The sequence below is a fragment of the Juglans regia genome, chromosome 1 (genome assembly GCF_001411555.2).
Source record: "Juglans regia cultivar Chandler chromosome 1, Walnut 2.0, whole genome shotgun sequence".
Classification (NCBI taxonomy): domain Eukaryota; kingdom Viridiplantae; phylum Streptophyta; class Magnoliopsida; order Fagales; family Juglandaceae; genus Juglans; species Juglans regia.
The window spans coordinates 39,076,162-39,095,516 of NC_049901.1; the positions used below are offsets into that span (position 1 = coordinate 39,076,162).

General features: G+C 35.0%; 3 protein-coding genes across 6 annotated transcripts; 2 read left to right on the top strand and 1 right to left on the bottom strand.

The window, feature by feature from the left end:
- Positions 1 to 2,614: 2,614 nt before the first annotated feature.
- LOC108979372 (cinnamoyl-CoA reductase 2) lies at positions 2,615 to 6,259 on the top strand. Of its 4 annotated transcripts, none has more exons than XM_018950045.2 (4): positions 2,615 to 2,842; positions 3,506 to 4,027; positions 4,117 to 4,466; positions 5,966 to 6,259. In XM_018950045.2, exons 2-4 carry the CDS (start codon positions 3,554 to 3,556, stop codon positions 6,129 to 6,131), a joined length of 990 nt encoding a protein of 329 aa, XP_018805590.1. In that variant the 5' UTR covers positions 2,615 to 2,842; positions 3,506 to 3,553; the 3' UTR covers positions 6,132 to 6,259. The 4 variants fall into 4 exon arrangements, with proteins under 4 accessions (XP_018805590.1, XP_035539337.1, XP_018805591.1 ...); XM_035683444.1 differs by having other exon boundaries at positions 2,656 to 2,842; positions 3,214 to 4,027; XM_018950046.2 differs by having other exon boundaries at positions 2,656 to 2,842; positions 3,521 to 4,027.
- Positions 6,260 to 7,160: 901 nt separating this feature from the next.
- Positions 7,161 to 11,072, top strand: LOC108979371 (ESX-1 secretion system protein EccA1-like). Its single transcript, XM_018950042.2, has 7 exons — positions 7,161 to 7,576; positions 8,509 to 8,619; positions 8,754 to 8,852; positions 8,960 to 9,070; positions 9,164 to 9,467; positions 9,859 to 9,998; positions 10,109 to 11,072. Exons 1-7 carry the CDS (start codon positions 7,439 to 7,441, stop codon positions 10,643 to 10,645), a joined length of 1,440 nt encoding a protein of 479 aa, XP_018805587.1. The 5' UTR covers positions 7,161 to 7,438; the 3' UTR covers positions 10,646 to 11,072.
- A 1,163-nt stretch (positions 11,073 to 12,235) lies between these two features.
- On the bottom strand, positions 12,236 to 13,307 carry LOC108979374 (60S ribosomal protein L37-1-like). The gene is made up of 4 exons (XM_018950048.2): positions 13,158 to 13,307; positions 12,795 to 12,930; positions 12,537 to 12,638; positions 12,236 to 12,438 (listed from the first exon to the last, which is right to left on the bottom strand). The coding sequence occupies exons 1-4, from the start codon at positions 13,158 to 13,160 to the stop codon at positions 12,392 to 12,394; spliced, it is 288 nt and encodes a 95-aa protein (XP_018805593.1). The 5' UTR covers positions 13,161 to 13,307; the 3' UTR covers positions 12,236 to 12,391.
- Between the last annotated feature and the right edge of the window lie 6,048 nt (positions 13,308 to 19,355).

Below are 19,355 nucleotides of genomic sequence, written 5' to 3' on the forward strand. Positions count from 1 at the left end.
TGAAAAATTGTACCAAAATATCTGAGAGAGAGAAGACGAGGGGAGGGCCAATCCATGGGAGAGTGGAATGTGATGACCACACGTTGAAGCAACCACATCCACATGTGTATCACTGACACGTGGCGTTCTGGGTCTGTTTCGCTTTTGTTTGGTTAAGGTGGGGAAATTGGATGGTTGTTTTATGTGGTCGTACAGATTTAACCATCTTCGTAAGATTGATAGGAAGCTCCATGGGCTTATTCTTTGGAAGATACCTTCCGAAATAAAAAGATGTCATCAAACACGCTTCGGGCTTAACATCATGCATGCAATGCTAGTGGGTGGAGCTTTCGCATAGACACATTGTTTGTTGAGTGACTATGCCCCCACAATATATTTAGTAACTATGTTTATTTTTTTAAATAAAGATATTTTTGATGTTTTATTCATGGTATTGAGAATTTCTTGTTCGGATAATCTATCAATATTCCATTCGTAAACTTTATTTGCCGAGTAAGAAGATTAGTTTTGAAAAACTTTTTCTTCAAATTATAAATAACGAAGAATTTTTTTATCATTACACATACTAATACCAAATATTATCAATATATCAATTTAGAAAATACATATGATGCATGTTTACATGATACATTTGATTCGGTTTGGTTGACATCTCACTTGTAGATATATTTAGAATCCCTTGATGTTTTGGTAGTAATAAGTTTTAGGACTTGTTTGGAAATATAATTGTTTTCGGATATTTTTAGATATTTCATTCTCAAACATAATTTAAATATAAAATATTTTTCCATTTAAGATTTTCAACTTTTTTATTTAATCATTACCTTATTATTACAACTTTTTCATGCTTCCAAACAAAACACAAAACCCTATATATAAGTCCCAAACTTTCAAATAAAAATTATATTCAAACAATTTCTTAATTTTATAATATTTTATTTAATTTTCTCTCTCTCATTTTTCAAAACCTAATAAGACATCTTAATTCAAATTATTTAACTACGATTCGCAAACTAATATAAAAGTTGAACTCTTTATAAATTATAAAAGTTAATTTATAAATTAATATATTTGATATGGTATATCAAATTGAACTCTTTTTATTTTAATATAATTTTAGGTATCATATCAATATGTCAACTTTAATTGTGGAATTATTTTTTTATAGACCCAACGCTTATTAATGTTTACTTGTTTTTTGCATGAAGTCTCGTATGGTCGTCGTTGAGAAACAATTGTCTATTAAAGTGGAAAACCTCATGACCAGAGAAGGAAACGAATTCGAGAGAATTCTATTTGGTGCACACAACGAAGAATGAACAATGGCGTTTCATTTGATCAAGAACATCTAAACTAGTTAAATTGAATTTCCAAATATATAATGGTTTGGAAGATCCCACAACATGGATTCATTCCGTCCAGCCGTTTTTTGAGTTTCAAATAATGGAGGAGCATGAGAAAATACAAATGTCCAAGCTCTTTGAAAAACTTTATACGGAAAGCTTGCTTGTCTCAATAGGATCCTTACTGTTGATGTCGTATTTTGCAGCCTGAGCACTTCCGCGATAACCAACCTCACGCCACCTGCAACTAAGAAGAATAAATGGCTCCGGTGACGTCCGAGGTCACTACGATGCCAAAGTTAGTGAACAATCCTTTAGTGACGATAATAACTCTGCAGCTGCAATAGTCTTTCTAGCAACACCAGTACAATCAGAAGGCCCATCCACATCAACACCAGCAGGACCAGCAGCTGCATCAACCACATCTCGGCGAGGTGTAGGCTAGAACAGTGAGATTGGACTTTCTTGTTTTCAATGGTAAAGACTTTGCAGGTTGGATTTACAAAGTTAATCAATTTTTTCATTTTCATCACACACTGCCACATCACCGATTGAGGTTTTCCTCTTTTCACATGGAGGGAAAAAAACCCTCATTTGATTCCAAGAAATGGAAGACACTGTCCAAACTCGAGGTTGGGACTCATTCACTAAGGCACTGTTGATTAGGTTTGGGCCTAATGCATATGACGACCCTATGGAAGCCCTCACTAGATTGAGGCAAATTGGGACAGTAGAGGACTATTAGGCAAGGTTTGAAACCTTATCTAATATATTACGGGGGTTGTCCAATATCTATAAATTAAGTGTTTTTTAGCAGCTTAAAGGACGAGATTCGATTAATTGTACAAATGTTCAACCTCACCAACCTAACCACAACCTACAACCTAGCCAAAATACTAGAAGAAAACATTAACCTGTCCAAAAGAAACCCCAGATCCAGCATAAACTACTCACCTAACTCTGGAATTTTAAAAACACCAAACACTTCAATCCGAAACCATCAAAAACCACCAAAACAAGCCAACCTTCTCCATCCATAAAATAAGCCAAATTCATATGAAAGAAAGAAGGGTGAAATGGCTATGATATCATTGTGATGCAAGATGGGTCATAGATGTCAAAACCCCAAACTGTATTTGCTAAAAGAAGTGTTGCTGGACAATGACATTAGTGGGGGCCTCGAGGAGGAAGTGTGCGAGAAAGGTGAAGAAAATCATGTTATTTTTGACATGTCAACAACTCAAACAAACCCTGAAATTTCACTACACGCAATCACAGGATCACATAACCAAAGAACCAAGAGGGTGAAAGGAAGGATTGGAAATCAGTGGGTCACTATACTATTTGATACCGGGTCTACACATAATTTGTTGCTACAGTATTGTAGGCTTCTGTTATATGGAACATTGTGGCAACAGTGAAGGACATCTGAAAAGTGATGAAACCCTAAATTTCCCTTTCCTATAATTTCTCTCTATTTTATAGGCGCTTCCCTCGAAGTGAGTTTATTCGTGTGTGATTTCCCTTCAATTTCTGGTGTTACAGAATTATTTCTGTTTAATGTTTTGTTTAATGTTCTATGGTGATTGATGAATGCTCGGGAGTGTATTGATGTGTGTTAGGTCATCATCTTTTCTTAATTTTCTTGGAGCGAGCGTGTGAGCAAATGTGGTCAATAATATTGGCTTACTTTTGTTAACACAAACACATTCACAGGCTGGCCTACGATTCATTGCAATGATCGCATCCTCATGTTTTTGCGTAGTTCATCGTGTGCAGATATATATCTGTTTTCTTTTTTCGCCATTGCTCTCTCCCTACCCCCTCTGCATTTAAATTTAGATTATTCAACGTTTGTATATTTTTTTAGGTAAATGAAGAGGATGGTAGAGCCGTAGAGGGCAATTGGCCTGGGAGGTGGTCGTGATCATAATAACACCTACATTAGATTCAAAGTTTATAAGATAGTTCGCACAAATCACGGACTTGCAGATTTGCATGAAGTTTGAGTTAAAATATCTTATCCGATTGTAATGAATTCTATTGTGAAGTGTAAAGAATTTGATTTTGGATGAAAAACAGAAACCACGGTGAAGTTGTTCACTTACCATGGTGAAGTTGTTCACTTTATTTATTTTCGAAAATAAACTGAGTATTTGCAGGCTGAAAAATTATAGATTCAGAATTCAAGCAAAGAAAGAAGAAAATATATGGCTGACAATAAGCAGGAGGCAGTCTGCGTGACCGGAGCCAACGGGTTCATTGGATCATGGCTGGTCAAAACCCTCCTCAACTCTGGCTACTCCTCCATCCACGCCTCTATTTTCCCCGGCTCCGATCCTTCCCACCTCTTTGCTCTTCCCGGCGCCAAAGACCGCCTGGTGGTGTACGAGGCCGACATCTTGGATCTGGATGCAGTATGCAAGGCCGTTGATGGTTGTAAGGGTGTCTTCCACGTTGCCTCGCCTTGCACGCTGGAGGACCCAAAGGATCCCGAGAAGGAACTAGTTCTGCCTGCTGTGCAGGGCACCCTCAATGTGTTGGAAGCTGCTCTGAGGTCCAAGGTAAGGCGTGTGGTCCTCACTTCTTCAATTTCTGCGCTGGTTCCCAACCCCAACTGGCCCCCGCACAAAACCTTCGACGAATCCTCCTGGACCGACCTCGATTACTGCAAATCTCGCCAGGTCTGCTCAATAATCACACTTTTCGATATGCATTAGTAAAACGGTGTTTCTAATTTTGTGATGCATTCCTTGTGTCTTGGGTTTGGCAGAAATGGTATCCAGTGTCGAAGACATTGGCGGAGAAAGCAGCTTGGGAATTTGCTGAGAAGCACGGAATAGATGTAGTAGCCATCCATCCGGCTACAAGTCTTGGCCCACTCTTGCAACCTGGTTTGAATGCGAGCTGTGCAGTATTGCTGAACTTGCTACAGGGATCGCAGGATACTCAAGAATATCACTGGCTGGGAGCTGTGCATGTTGGAGATGTGGCCAAGGCGCAAGTTTTGCTCCTTGAGACTCCTTCTGCTTCCGGTAGATATCTGTGTACCAGTGGTATCTATCAGTTTGGTGATTTTGCTGAGAGAGTCTCTAAAATTTTCCCTGAGTATCCTATCCACAGGTTAGTAGCTTAAACCAAAATTCCCTCAATTCAAGTATTATGACTTTGCATAATTGATATGTGCAGGCTAATCATACGCAAAATCCATGTCTAGGAGTTAATAAAAAACTTTGGTATTGGAAATTTGCAGACAGATCCAACAATACAACTAAAGTGAGGTGAACTTAAAACATTCTATAGACAGACTTAAACAAGCATTCACAATCTACAAAGTAAAAAAATATAAAGCAATAATTAAATTACAAAAAGATTTTTTTGATAAATCGACAAATTTGTCAAAAGAAAAAATACTGTGGATGCTCAGCCACCACCTGAAATATACCAATAGAAGTATTTTGTTACAACCAATTTAGATAAAGCTTTGTAGAAACTGGATCTGGCTTGCATAAACTGACCAACTCAATCTCTTCACCCACAAATGAAGCCATCCACTCCACGTAATCTCTTATAGCTCCGATGAACTCACCGATAATATCTAATCTCAGGATGATCAATAGCACATGTGCCGATGAATTGTGTTTAAGAACAACAATAATAAGAAAAAACCCAGTTTTTAAAGCACAAGGAAGCCCAAGGTTTTTTCCCACTGTTCGATAACAAGGAATCTTGCAATTATGGTCACGTGAACATGATTTGATCCCTTCTTCTTGCAATTATATTCCTTTATTGCCAGTCAGTATTTGGGTGCTTCTATATGAGCTATAATTTGGATGTTTTTGTTTGTGCTGTATGAGATGAAATTCTTTTGTATGGTTCTTATGAGGGGAGGTCATTGAGTTTCTATACCTGTATCAATAAAGTTTATGATTGGGTTGAAGACTGTCTTTAGATTCAAGTGATTGCAGATTATATGACATTCCTTTGCATGGGAATATATTTAATGTTCTATGCTGAATTATGCTTGCTTGTTTTTTAGTAGAAGTAGATACAGGTTGGTCGATCCTGTCTGTTAATCAATGGTTGACATCTATAATGGTCCTAATAATGATTATGCACGTATTTCATGTCTATCTCACATGCATATTGCAAGGATATCACAAATTTCACTTGATTTAAAGATCTAACACTTAACTCACAAACGCTATGAATCATGCTCTAAGTGTGGATGTCACGGGTGTGTAGAAAACTCTCTGTGCCAAGTTTAGTACAACTCATTTCGGCAGAGTGATTAACCTGCATGAGTGTATTGATAACTGAGAATGAAGTTATCTTGTCTTTTATTATATTTCACTTGTAAACTTATCAATTAATGCCACATTATGGGATGATGAGAATTGAGATGATGAATAAATTTTTTCTTTATTCAACTCGCATCAATTGATACCTCTTATTGTTGTTGCATCTCCACTTGCTCTGAAGAACAGAACACAAGTTATCAAACTTGTCATCCAGCTTTATCAGCCATTTTGACCTTTCAGTCTTCCACTTTTTGTATTTTTTTTTAATAGAAAAATATATGATTCCATGTGGCGGAAGTTCATAACTTGAATTAGCTACAGGTTTACCGGGGAAACTCAGCCAGGACTGACGGCATGCCAAGATGCAGCGAGGAGATTAATCGATATGGGTCTGGTCTTCACTCCTGTTGAAGATGCTGTTCGGGAAGCAGTGGAGAGCCTCAAAGCTAAAGGCTTCCTGCCCCCACAAACTGCACAAACTGCATGAGTCTTAGGCTATTTCGTTATTATTATTTTTAATTTTAGTATATAACAAGAAAAATTTCGTGTTTCATTGCTTTATCTATTAGTTGGACTCTGTTAATGGCAAAGGTTGCAATGAAGTTTTTATTTTTATTTTCTAGAAGTGATCCAATTACTTTCAGCATTCTTTTTCTCTTTGGTTTCCATCAGATTGAACATAAAATCATTTTCTCACAGTAATGTGTTGCTATATAATTAACAACACCAGTCACATATTACTCATTAGGCCTGGTTTAGATAGTGAGTCGAGGTATGCGTTGATCAAAATATCGGATGATAGTTAAATGAACTGATAATATTTTGTAATCCAATAATGATCGATCTAAGTGATTTATTAGAATTAATCCAATAGGTAACATTTCGTTTGTTTTTACCCAATTTCTCAAAAAATCATTTTATTTAATTATTACAACTTTTTTAAATTTTAATACAAAATAAAATAAATAATTTATCTTTTTTAAATTTTAAAACAAAAATAATATTAAAAATATATATTTTAAAAATATTTTATTTAATTTTTAACTTTAATTTTAATTCAATTTATCTCATCTTATTTATAAAAATAAACGAGACTTTTGAAAGTCTAATTTACTACCCAAAATGCATGATGCATACCAATAATAGGTTTGGATTATCTAAAGTTTTTATCCAAATTTTACCTACAATATTATAATTACCATGATTTTTTTAAATATTCAATAATTGTGATAAGACTTAATTTATTAGTTTATTTTCTTAATCAGTTGAGATTAGTTTATGATTAGACATCAATGTATGTTTAAATATTAAATTAAGTTAAGTTGAATTGAATTGAATTAAGATGATAAAATATTATTAGAATATTATTATTTATTATTATTATTATTTTAAAATTTTAAAAAAATTAAATTATTTATTATATTTTATATTAAAATTTAAAAAATTATAATAATAAATTGAGATGATTTTAATTCCAACGAAGCAATCTCCCCCATATGAGAATCAAAGGCAGCTCAGCTGGCAACAGCCAGAGTTGAACGACATACAGCGGGTATTTGAAATCAGCATAAAAGAGATTAACCAGAATTTACAGAATCCTAGTTGTGTCAGTGCGGACGCGGGTTCAAGTTTGAGCACCGGCTTCATCTCCTTGCTGACCGACAGAGACTCCAACACCCAACCAAAGTCCTCGGCCACACAAGTCTCTGTAATTTCAATCTCTCTGTCTCTCTCATTGCCATTATCTCTGTTTTTTTGTTCTTTTGGAGAGAGAGAGAGTCCCGATTCATAGGCATGCAGAAGCCACAGAACCAACGGTCAAGATCTGCCAAACCAACCACTATTCATGGCTACGCTCAGTCCGGTGACCTTCTTGGATTTCAAAGGCTACTCCGAGACAACCCGTCTCTTATCAACGACACAAACCCCGTCGTAAGATCCCATTCTCTCTCTTTTTACGAGCTGGGTTTTTTCGTTTGGCCCAAAATCGCAATTCTTTTGTGTACTTTCAATTTGATGGCTTTTTTTTTTTTTTTTTTCTCGAAAAGGGTGCGAATTGTGTCCTGAAAATCAAACGAATTGAACTCATTTGAGCCCTATGCTCGACTACCGTATACTTTTGATCCGAGGGAAATGAATTTTGGTGGGTAAGGGATGTTGTATTAGTTTCTCAAGGAAATTCATACTGTCATTGCCTGAGGCCAGAATTTTGTTTTTCTTTCTTAAACCTGTTAGTGTGCATCTAGAGTGTTTGGCTGGTAGGTGCAGATTTGTGGTTCAGTTTGGAGAGGAAACAGGCACAAAATTGATTTTTTATTGATATCGAGAATAGAAACGCGAATGGATCTATTGGGACGAATGAACTTCATGTTAGTGTGCATTAAGGGTTGCATTGAGCCTTTATTTTTGTTATATAATTCAATCTTGTCATTTTTTTAACTGTGCATTGGATATAGAGGGTCTCATTAGGTATATTTACTAGAGTTTCATAATGTGCGTAACGCGATGATTGCATGTACTAGAGAATCTGTCAATGCTGAATAGGGTCTCAAGGCATAAAAATGAGCACGTTTTAGAATAGTTAGGATGAACATGGAACAGATTAGTAGTAACTTCAGCAAACGTTGGAGTGGAAACAATGTATTGTAGGCAGTAATGCTGTTAGTAAAACAGATTAAAATGCATAGTGTTTATTTTTGTTATTGGGTTTTTCTTTTGCTTATGTATATCTGCTTCTATTTTAAAGAGTTGAAGAAATAAGGTCTGCTTTTCATTGTGTTCGTTGATGCACTCCGGAACCTGCATATTATATGAAGTTGTTTATTCTTCTATTTAATGCAGCCCTTTTGTTTGCTTGATTTCAGATGGCACAGACGCCACTTCACGTTTCTGCTGGTTATAACAGGGCTGAGATAGTCAAATTTCTTCTTGATCGGCAAGGGACAGATAAGGTTGAGTTGGAAGCCAAGAACATGGTAAGTATTAATGTAATTGGTTTTTTTGGAAAAAGTGAATACATTACAATGATGCTTGGGATTTATTAAGCCTATGCTCACGACTTATTGATCTTGTTATTGATTCCTGAGTGTCAAACTGATGTGCTTTGCAGTATGGAGAAACTCCTTTGCACATGGCAGCAAAGAATGGGTGCAATGATGCTGCACAGTTGCTTCTTGGTCATGGTGCTATTATTGAAGCCAAAGCAAATGTGCTTTTTCTTATTACCTTATGATCCATTTTTTGAAAAGTTCAAATTAAAAGTGGGATTTGGATTTCTGATGGTAAACTCTATATTGTGCTGTCTTATTAATACAGAATGGAATGACACCATTACATCTTGCTGTTTGGTACTCACTTCGAGCTGAAGATTACTCGACTGTCAATACATTGCTCGAGTACAATGCTGATTGTAATGCTAGGGATAATGTACGGTGGATTGCAATTGCTTGCCATGATTTTGGCTTAGTAAAGATTCTCCCTTTGTAAATAATCGTAGTTGGTGTAACATTTGAATTGCAGGAGGGCATGACTCCTCTAAATCATCTCTCACCAGGCCCAGGAAGTGAAAAGTTGCGGGAACTATTGAACTGGCATCTTGAAGAGCAGCGGAAGAGAAGAGCGATCGAAGCATGCAGTGAAACTAAAGCTAAGATGGATGAGCTTGAAAATGAAATATCAAATGTAGTAGGTTTGCATGAGCTTAAGGTACAACTACGGAAATGGGCAAGGGGGATGCTTTTGGATGAGAGGCGTAGAGCCCTTGGGCTGAAAGTTGGCACCAGAAGAACCCCCCATATGGCATTCCTTGGCAATCCTGGAACAGGTAGTTGCTGGCAAGATTGTTTGTGTCTCATAATGATGTTTCTTTATTTTCCTTCAACACTGAAATTCCTGTTTATATTGCAATGGTACTTGCTCTCTGAGTTTGGAATACAATCTTATTTTAAATCATTAACATTGTAAGAAAAAGACCGTGTTACTTTAGGCATCTTATTTTTATTAAAGGAAATTCAGACTGTAAGAAAGCAAGGTAGACTTCTTGAGTTGGCTTGTTACAAGGCTTATACAAATTTCAAACACTTCAAGTCAACTCAGTTCTCCACCACCCCCTCCCCTCCCCTCCCCCACTACTAGTACTATATCCAAACACATCACCTGCTTGTCACTTGTTTTATAAATTTGTAATGCAAGATGATTAGTATTATCTTCAACAGGTAAGACTATGGTAGCTCGAATCCTAGGAAGATTACTGCATATGGTGGGGATTCTGCCAACCGACAGGGTAACAGAAGTACAGCGGACTGATTTGGTTGGAGAATTCGTTGGTCATACTGGGCCAAAAACTAGGAGAAAGGTACACCACTTGGCTCTCTGAATTATGCTCTTAGAATCTCTCTCTCTCTTTGCAGAGACAAGTTTGAGCGCTTTACTGTAACAAACTCAAGTATAGAAAACTGTACACAGATTAAAGAAGCAGAAGGAGGAATTCTTTTTGTGGATGAGGCATATCGACTGATACCCATGCAGAAGGCAGATGATAAGGACTATGGATTGGAAGCTTTAGAAGAGATTATGTCTGTCATGGACAGTGGAAAAGTTGTTGTCATATTTGCTGGGTATAGTGAACCAATGAAGCGAGTGATTGCTTCTAATGAAGGCTTCTGCAGACGGGTGACCAAGTTTTTCAATTTTAATGACTTCAGTTCAGAAGAACTAGCCAAGATTCTCCATATCAAGATGAACAATCAGGCAGACGATAGCTTGTTGTATGGATTTAAGTTACACCCATCTTGCACTGAAGAAGCCGTGGCAGCATTGATACAGAGAGAAACAACAGAAAAGCAGCGGAAGGAGATGAATGGTGGTTTGGTGGATCCAATGCTAGTCAATGCTAGAGAGTATTTGGACCTGAGGTTAAGTTTCGACTGTATAGACACCGATGAACTTTGCACCCTTACCATAAAGGATTTAGAAGCTGGTCTGCGGCTGTTATCACAATGAGGGGAAGGGATAAATTTAGACTCGAAAAACTCGGTAACCATTCTTTTTGCCAGCATGGTCGGATCATTTCACATTGAATTTCAAAGATTTATATATACTCCTTTACCACTTTGAAGACGAGTTCCAATTCCAGCCAAGGACTTGGAAGCAGGCATGAGTGGTATGGAGAGCTGGCTGGCCTATATTCAAACAAGTTGCTTACTATCTTTAATCTTTTAATTGGAACCTTCACACACTCGAGATCTTCTGGCTGGGGTTCTATCAAATTACATACATTGTATTGATTTATTGATTACCATTGATCAATAACTTTCTCTTACGAGATTTTCTATCATTTGATGGATAGTTAATTCTCCAACTTTGAATTTGCATTGTTCTTTTTCTTCATTATATGAATAATAAGAAACGGCAAGGTTGCATGGGCTTATTCACTTGTCTTCTACTTCCTTAATTTTCACAAATTTTCTCTCTCTACATAACCGGGTTTACTTTCAAATCATAGTGCACTTTCTACTCTCATTTGATAACTCGAATACCACTATTCTAGCCTTGCCAGTTGTTGGAAAATGATCTTCTATATTTAACTTGAAATGAATAGTATTTGTATAGTGCAAAACCCAGAAATACTTTATTCATTTGCTGGGTTAATCTTAATTCCATCTAAAATAAGTAACCCAGAAAATACAATAAGTAATGAGAATTGAAATTGAGGCATACATGAGTGTTATTATGAACAACAAAGAGGCATAAATCATATGTAGCATAAACTGGTTTATGCCACTACCGAATTATATCTTTACATCAGTTTTAAAAGACAATAATCCTGAGGGGTAGTTCAGCTGATCTAGCTTTGGGTTTGCTTCCCAATGGTCACCAGTTCGAGTTCCCTTAGATTGGAGGGTTTATCTGGTCGTTAACTTCAGGACTCTATGAGATTAGTCGAGGTGCGCGCAAGTTAGCCCGGATACTCATGGTTATAAAAAAAAAAAAGACAAAAAAAAGAGCCCAATTTACCTCTCTGTGCTTCAGACGTTGAGAATGAAACAACAAAGAAGTAAAGATTCAAATCACCATATACAGAATTGAATCAAAACCGCTACTTCCCTGAGAGAAAATAATAGAATAAAATCATGTCTCAAGGAACTAAATATATAATCAATTATTCTTTCTTCTTCTGATTTTAAACTCAAGTTGGAAAAACTTTGCAATAAGAACTACTACAGATATAAAGAGATTATATAAAATAAACTCACAAATTGACGTGATTTCATGGGATCTATTAGATCTACTTTATAATAAAAGTAACTTTACAATATGATGTATCACATCAAGTCATATCAATTTGTAGATTTATTTTTGTATAATTACTTTGTGGCTAAAGTATTTTCTTATATTTTAATACTTTAATCACTTTGTGGCTAAAGTATAAGAAAAAACTTTAACCACAAAAAGAGTTTCATAAAAGTAAAACTACAAATGGTATATCAGATTATAAAATTATTTTATTATAAAATAGATCTAATATATATCATATGAAACCATAACAATTTGTAAATTAACTTTTATGAAATCTTTTTGTGATCATAAAACTTCTCAAATAAATAATATTAGTCATTCCAAACAAAAGCTTAAGTAAACGTGATAACCATATCCAAAACTTCGGTACAACTTTTTCAGCACGATTAATACTTGCATAAACTACCCTATAAGATAAGTACCCAAAATTCACATCCTTTGCTAACTTAACTACTTCGAGGCCAAAGCTCTCTTCTTTCTCGTGGTTGCCTGAGTTCCTGAGCCAAAGACATACAAGCATTAAATCCATGCTCATCTTCACGTTATTAGCTCATTGACATGATATTTAACTGTATTATTCAGAGTGACCAAATACCTTCTCTGAAGTTGCTCTTGAATCGGACGGCAACATAGCGCAAATACCTCATTCTACCGGTTCCTGTGGTCTTCCTCCGGATCGCCTTCACACTCCAATTGTCTAATAAATCCACAACAAAAGGCCATCACATGAGTTGTCACAAGTTGAAGAAGCAAGAGGAGCTGCATGGATGCATGCATGTATGGCAGATTCGATACGAAGCTAATATGTGTATATATGTGTGTGTGTGTATATAATGATAAAAGAAAAGCTCACATTTCCTGATACGGCTGGAAGGATAGCCGCAGGAAGCGCACTGACTCTTCTGGAGGTGAAAGCTGCGACGGCCGCACCGCACACACAGCGTATGAGTCTTGTTCCTCCTCTTCCCGAAACTTCCTGTTCCTTTACCCTGTTTTGATCAACAGAAACGCAGAAACAGCACCTCATTAATTCCCTGTATGATTGCATGAGAACATAAAAGTAAATTTTTTTTGGATATATCTCGTCATATACTGCCCTAGCATGGTTTTAAAAACAAAAGATTTCGCCTCAGTTCAGTTATTTTCTTAAGCTTTCTCGAAACAGAGGAAATTATAAGTTACAGGATCAATAACAATTCAAAAGAAACAGAGATACCATTTTGTGGCAGCTAGCCGGGAAAAGAAACTCCGAAACTCCGAAGGAGGGTTTTGAAGAATTGAAAGCTTAATTAAAATGGCACCGCAGAAGTTAGATTTTTGAGTGCGCTCTAGATCTTTTTTGACGGTGGAGGAGTTTTTCAGCTTCACAAGCGGCGTATGGTTCAATAAAATACCCTTAAAACATCCTCGGAAATAACAGAATGAACAGTGTCTTGGCATGTCTTATGTCGGTTGGCGGTTAAACGAGTGATACAATGCCATGGGGCTGCGGATCAATACAAGCCTCCAAAGCCCGATATGATGATTGAACTTCTGTTTCCTTCTTTTCAATCGGGCCTGGCTCTATTAGGGCCCATAGTTGGAGCCTGGCCATGTAGAAGAACAGATTGGAGGCCAGCCATGACATGCATTCCTAACTAAGCATTTCCAGGGCGGAGATGAAAACATATATATGGAGGCCGGGAATAATGGTGGTGGGTACGGTTTTCTTTTACTTCTTACCTGCCAGAAAGCAAAGGCAAAGGCTTAGAAGAGAGTTGAAGTTAATGAATCTTCTAATTAAGTAATGGTCCTTGTTTCTTTAATCATGTCAAATTAAAGCTGTGTTTTCTTACCACTTAATTGGAAGTACTCGTGTTATTAGTGGACAAGTGAAGTCTGTTGTGGCGTACTGCCGTGTTTGGTAATTCTTTGTTAACTCTCCCACCACTATCACAATTCTAGGGAGGTTTTTTAACTTCTACATATTTAAAGAAGTTAATTAACTTTCAGGTGTGTAAACTCTTTAAAATAAGAGTACGTACATTATTTGGGTGTGTGAAAGAGTCCTAAAAAAAGACAAAAACTGTCCTCTCTCTCTTCATTTTTTTAGAGAAATTATCTAGATCTCTTGATCTTGAAGTATGAAATTTTCTAGAAGACTCTAGTAGCCTCCTAAACGACGTAGAAGTGCAAACAATAAAGTGACGTGGACTGTAAGATGAGCAAAGATCCGACCTTGTAGGAATTGCGCTTATTGAGGTAATTCGATTTAACTTTATTAAACAGAATATTTGAATTATACAAGATATAAGTGATAAGTTCTATCTAACTAGATAAACTTAATTTGAATCTGAATCTTGAGTTGTTGAGGTTGTTGCCGAGGTTCCGTTACTTACAAGTTGGCATGTAAACACAGTACTGCACACATTTAATTTGTTATGCGACCAATTATAATTATAGAAAGAATAAAATAATCAATATTATTTTATGCATGGTAGCTGATATATTTAATGTAGACGATGGGACGACGTTCCACGTACAGACTGCATGTTAGTGTCTTCATCATGTGATTATTATTTCTATCTACCATATATAAATTTGGTGAACTGCATGCATGCGCGAATTTTAAAAATCTTTTCACGGTGAAATAAAATGGTGAAAATGAATGAGGCAGGCGCGCGCGCATGCAGCAATCAATTTTAATTTCAAACATGCATGCGAGTTGAAAACTTTGTCCAAATGATCACACCGATCCCGATATTTTAAGGGTACTGAGATATCGGCATGATGTCTGAAATTTGAATTCCCATATCTATGCCTGATCACCTAATTAATCCATCATTTAACGTTGATAAGAAATTTTTATATATAGATTTAATTAGTCTGTGCAACTCCAACGTAGTCCCTCATCTGATAAAAACTGGGTGCACGGCTTGTAACTTAAAAAAAAAAAAAAACTCACTTTTTTATGATGTATTCTATATATATTTTTTGAAAATAGACCATGTACATTTTAAAACTGTATCTCACTTTAATACATGATAAACTCATTTCCTGCATACTAAGGCATGCATAATCAAAAAATATAATATATACTAGCTAGCTAGGTGAAGTTTGCCAAACAATGATACTAACTTTCATTCCCAATGTCTTTATATAATTTGCCGATCGATCGAGAGCCTAGATAGCTAGCTAGCTACTATCACATAATAATTTGGTCTGCATTGAAGATATAATAAGCAAATGAATAGATATTGTATAACATGATCTTGTTTTGTCTCAGGATTTTAGAAATGAAAAGTTTTATTCATTTACTTTTTTATAATTAATTTTTTCGACATTCTTTAACGTGACATCAAATGATTAGCTCACAAATAAAAGATAATAATTAATTACCAATCATTTAATTATACTATATTATAAAATGCTGAAAAGATGATAGTAAAATAGATGAATAAATATATAATAAGGAATATCTAAATGATCATAACAAGCTGTCACAAACATGCACAGAGCCCATGCAGCAGTACCATGCTTGTGAGTATTAAACTGATCAAACTGTTTGAACAGTACTACTAGATCAACGCCTTTGGTTCTTGTTTTGCTCGAAAGGATTCCAGTTTTAAGGTAAACCGGACAGAATTGAGGCGCGCACCTAAAAAAGGTGAATAAATCAATATTCTTATGATGCAAGCTGAAAATGATCTAGATCATCACTACAAAAAAACCGTGATATGCGGGCAACGTTTAAAATAAATGTCGGTATTCGATTTGTTTCAGACATTAATTAATGTGAGAGTACTACTGGAGAGGTTGTAAATTGTAAAAAGAGAAATGTTTGTTCTACGTGCAAAGCCATCTTACAAATTATTGCGTCTTGATGTGGTACATGTCAAATTGTATAAAATAAATGATTTTAATATAAAACAGATGATTTAACAAATTGCATCAAACTAATAACCACATGATCATTGTGTAATTTTATTTTTGTAAGATCTTGTACGTATATATCTAGCATTTCTCTTGCAAAAAACCCATAAAAAAAAGAAAAGAAAAGAAAAAGAAATTACAAGAACAAGGATGACAGTGGAGGACAGATATGGTCTGTCACGGGTCTTGAACATATATGCTGATGCTTGCATAGACAAAATCCAATAACCTAGCTACATGCATGCATGACATTGTAGTCACTTTTCATGACTACGGCCTATTCAATGACTTTTACCATCGTGTACATAGCCGCCTAGCTAGGCGCTACAAAATCCAGGCAATTCTTCATGTAAAAAGCATCAACATGGTGTACCTGGATACTACAAACCTGAACCATGTGCGTGTGCCGTTTGCCTGACCTAATTTTTGAAACTCTATGCAAAGAGACAAATTACTAATTAGTTTACTGTTCAAACTATCTGCAATATTCATGAAGAAAATGCATGGTTGAATTGATTTGCTGATCTTATAATATTTTATTAAGGTTATTGTAAGCTGGTTTCATGCATACAGACAAAATAAACGACAACCCCACATGAAAAATGAAATTATATAAACAAACCGATCGACCTTAACCAAAAGTCATAATTCAAATGTCAAAATACTTACTGCGGTTGCTCTCTGATCTATTCCTTTCTTTGAAAAGCCAGTTGAAAATGGCTGAAATATTTTAGAGCCTTTGAATACACACACACACACATAAATAACGATGCATCAAAGCAAGCAAAGGAGGTGTAGGAAATCTATGCTACAATGTAGGTCTTCTTGTCATTAAGCTAACTTCAACTTCAAAAGCTGAATTAAACTGTCTGTTTGCTCTTGGTGGGTCATTTTGTAGTCAAGGGCAAAAGCTGCATCCTTTGGTTTGTTTTGTTGTTGTTGGAAGCTTCTATGACAATGAGATGCTGGATCCCTAATGTGTGTGTGAGAGAGAGAGAGAGAGAGAGAGAGAGAGAGAGAGATAACTTGACATAATGTTAATTTGATCAAATGCTGATGAAGTTTTGCGTTTTCTTTTGGGAAGTGAAATGGAAGACTCCCTACTTAAAGATTCAACCTTATGATGCATCCAAAGGCGCTTAGATCCTCTACACTTTGTCGTCAAACCTGTGGACGTACGTTGAAGCAGACAGGAGCATATCGACAAAATGTGTATGTAAATCCAAAACATGCAGATCATCTACATATGACAATTGACAATATAATAAAATTTGCCCATACCGAACATGGAAAAGGCGACACTATTACTACTGTTTACCTAATTTGTCCTCGACCAGGCATGAGTCTCGCATTTCAAAGTTCTGATCTCTCTCTCTTTCTCTTGTTTGTAATATCTGATTTCTGGTATAGTACTACGTACAAACGTACGTGCATGTTGATCAAATCATCAAAGAAGTAGTATCTGATCAGGCCAAGCTAGCCCTTTCGAAGCAGCAGCGCTAGGTCAACAAACAGTAGTCTTTTCTTTTCTTAAGTTTAGTTTAGTCCACAAGGACAATAAAACCAAATAGTATTTTCATAAAAAATATGACAAATTAAGAAGGCCAATCTATATTCAACAAATAATCAATAAGAAGACTTGCTAATTAGTGACCCTTGGCCTCCTAAAATTTATTATAAGAAAACGCTTGAATTCGATCGTGTGCACTAACAATCTATATTATATATATATATATATATATATATATATATATTATATATTCACACATCAATTCAAATGTGAAGTACTCTTCACAAGTTTTAAATTTAGATCATAACTTCATCTTCATCAGATTTTGCAACGAAAATATAAACACATGAATAGTTTACATGAGGTCTGGACATTTCTCTATAGGATGGTTAATTTACTGTCGTACTTATCCCTCTTTTCAAACAAAAAAGAAGCAATATTACCGTCAGTTAGTGTATTATATCACTTGTTATGAAATTCTTTACAATTAAAAAAAAATCAAAACTATTTTTTTGTTAATTGATATGTCAATTTTCTACATAATGATGTAGTTGATGTGTGTTAAGATATTACAATACTTAGAATACATTCATAATATTCTAATATGTACGGTAATATAATTTATTCTTTACCATATTTAATTTATTGTATAAATCAATAAGACATGTAATTATTTCTCTAACCTCATTTCCCTGTAAATAGGACATGATATGTTAAAGTACTATTCAGAATAACAAATATATATCCCTTAAAGTCTCTCTCATCCTTCCTTCTCCATCTCTTTTTTATTTTATTTTATTTTTATTTTCAACATTAATGAATAGACCTGTAAATATACTTTGATTTTCAATACGATTCAAGTAATTCTACCACGTGTTTGTAAACTGAGCAATTCTACATACAATCTTGAAGTACATAAATGTCACGTAATTGCTTTGAAAAAGAGTAGAGTCTACTATTAAAAAATTATTTTTTTTCATGTGAATCTCATTTTTTATTCACTTTTTCAAAACGATTACACGGTGATTGTACAATTCACGGTTGTAAATATCTTTTCTCTTATAAATTATAAAAATTAACTCCAAAGAAAGTATACTTTTTGGTATGCATGCAAGGGCAAGTCGTATACATGCGCTATTTTTAGAGCATAAATGATAATTTAGGGGTGTAACCAGTTCGGTCCGGTCCGGTTTTAGACAAAATCTAAGACTGAACCGGTATGTACTGGTTTTGTATTTTTCAAAACCGATTACGCACCGGTTACCCTCCTAAACCGGTACTTCCGATTTTACCAGTTTCCGGTCCGGTCCTGTTCGGTTTTCCAGTTTTTTTAAAATGTAAGTTTCATAATTTGTCATTATAAATTTGTTTATAAAAAAAAAAAAAACTAATTTAAAAAATATTGTTTTATACTTTTATTATAAGTTATATATTAGTATTAGTTATAAACTTTTAGTGATTTAGTATTAACATTTTATATAATAATTTATAAATTATAATAAGAAATTATTTCATATATAAATATATATAATTATATATAAAACTTTCACATAAAAAATTATAATTATACATAATATATAAAACTTATATATATTAATATATATATATATATAATATTTTGTATAAACCTTATATATACAACAATATAAATATTTTTTATATATTTTTTTTTTATCAACCGGTCCGGTCCGGTCCGAAAAATCCTAAAACCGGAACCAGCCGGTTTTCACATTCTAAGAACCGGTCCCGGACCTGACCGGTTCAAAACTGGTAGTTTTTCGGTTTCAACTTACACCCTTAAATGATATTTGTAGTCGTGGAATGTACAAGTACTGCATAATTTTTTTTTTAAAAAGAGTAAATATGAGGCCTATATGAAAAAATAATTATTTTAATAGTGGACCTTACTACTTTTCAAAATAATTGCACAGTACTTACGAATTATACGATTATATGTAGCATTACTTGCCAAAAATACAGAAAACAGGCTAC

Coding starts and splice junctions, on each gene's coding strand:
- LOC108979371 (XM_018950042.2), top strand. CDS start 7,439: ATGCAGAAGCCACAGAACCAACGGTCAAGATCTGCCAAACCAACCACT. Junction 8,853..8,959: donor TTATTGAAGCCAAAGCAAAT/GTGCTTTTTCTT, acceptor TTATTAATACAG/AATGGAATGACACCATTACA. Junction 9,999..10,108: donor GGCCAAAAACTAGGAGAAAG/GTACACCACTTG, acceptor AACTGTACACAG/ATTAAAGAAGCAGAAGGAGG.
- LOC108979372 (XM_018950045.2), top strand. CDS start 3,554: ATGGCTGACAATAAGCAGGAGGCAGTCTGCGTGACCGGAGCCAACGGG. Junction 4,028..4,116: donor ATTACTGCAAATCTCGCCAG/GTCTGCTCAATA, acceptor TGGGTTTGGCAG/AAATGGTATCCAGTGTCGAA. Junction 4,467..5,965: donor CCTGAGTATCCTATCCACAG/GTTAGTAGCTTA, acceptor AATTAGCTACAG/GTTTACCGGGGAAACTCAGC.
- LOC108979374 (XM_018950048.2), bottom strand. Junction 12,639..12,794: donor TTCCAGCCGTATCAGGAAAT/GTGAGCTTTTCT, acceptor TGGATTTATTAG/ACAATTGGAGTGTGAAGGCG. Junction 12,439..12,536: donor CAAGAGCAACTTCAGAGAAG/GTATTTGGTCAC, acceptor TCTTTGGCTCAG/GAACTCAGGCAACCACGAGA.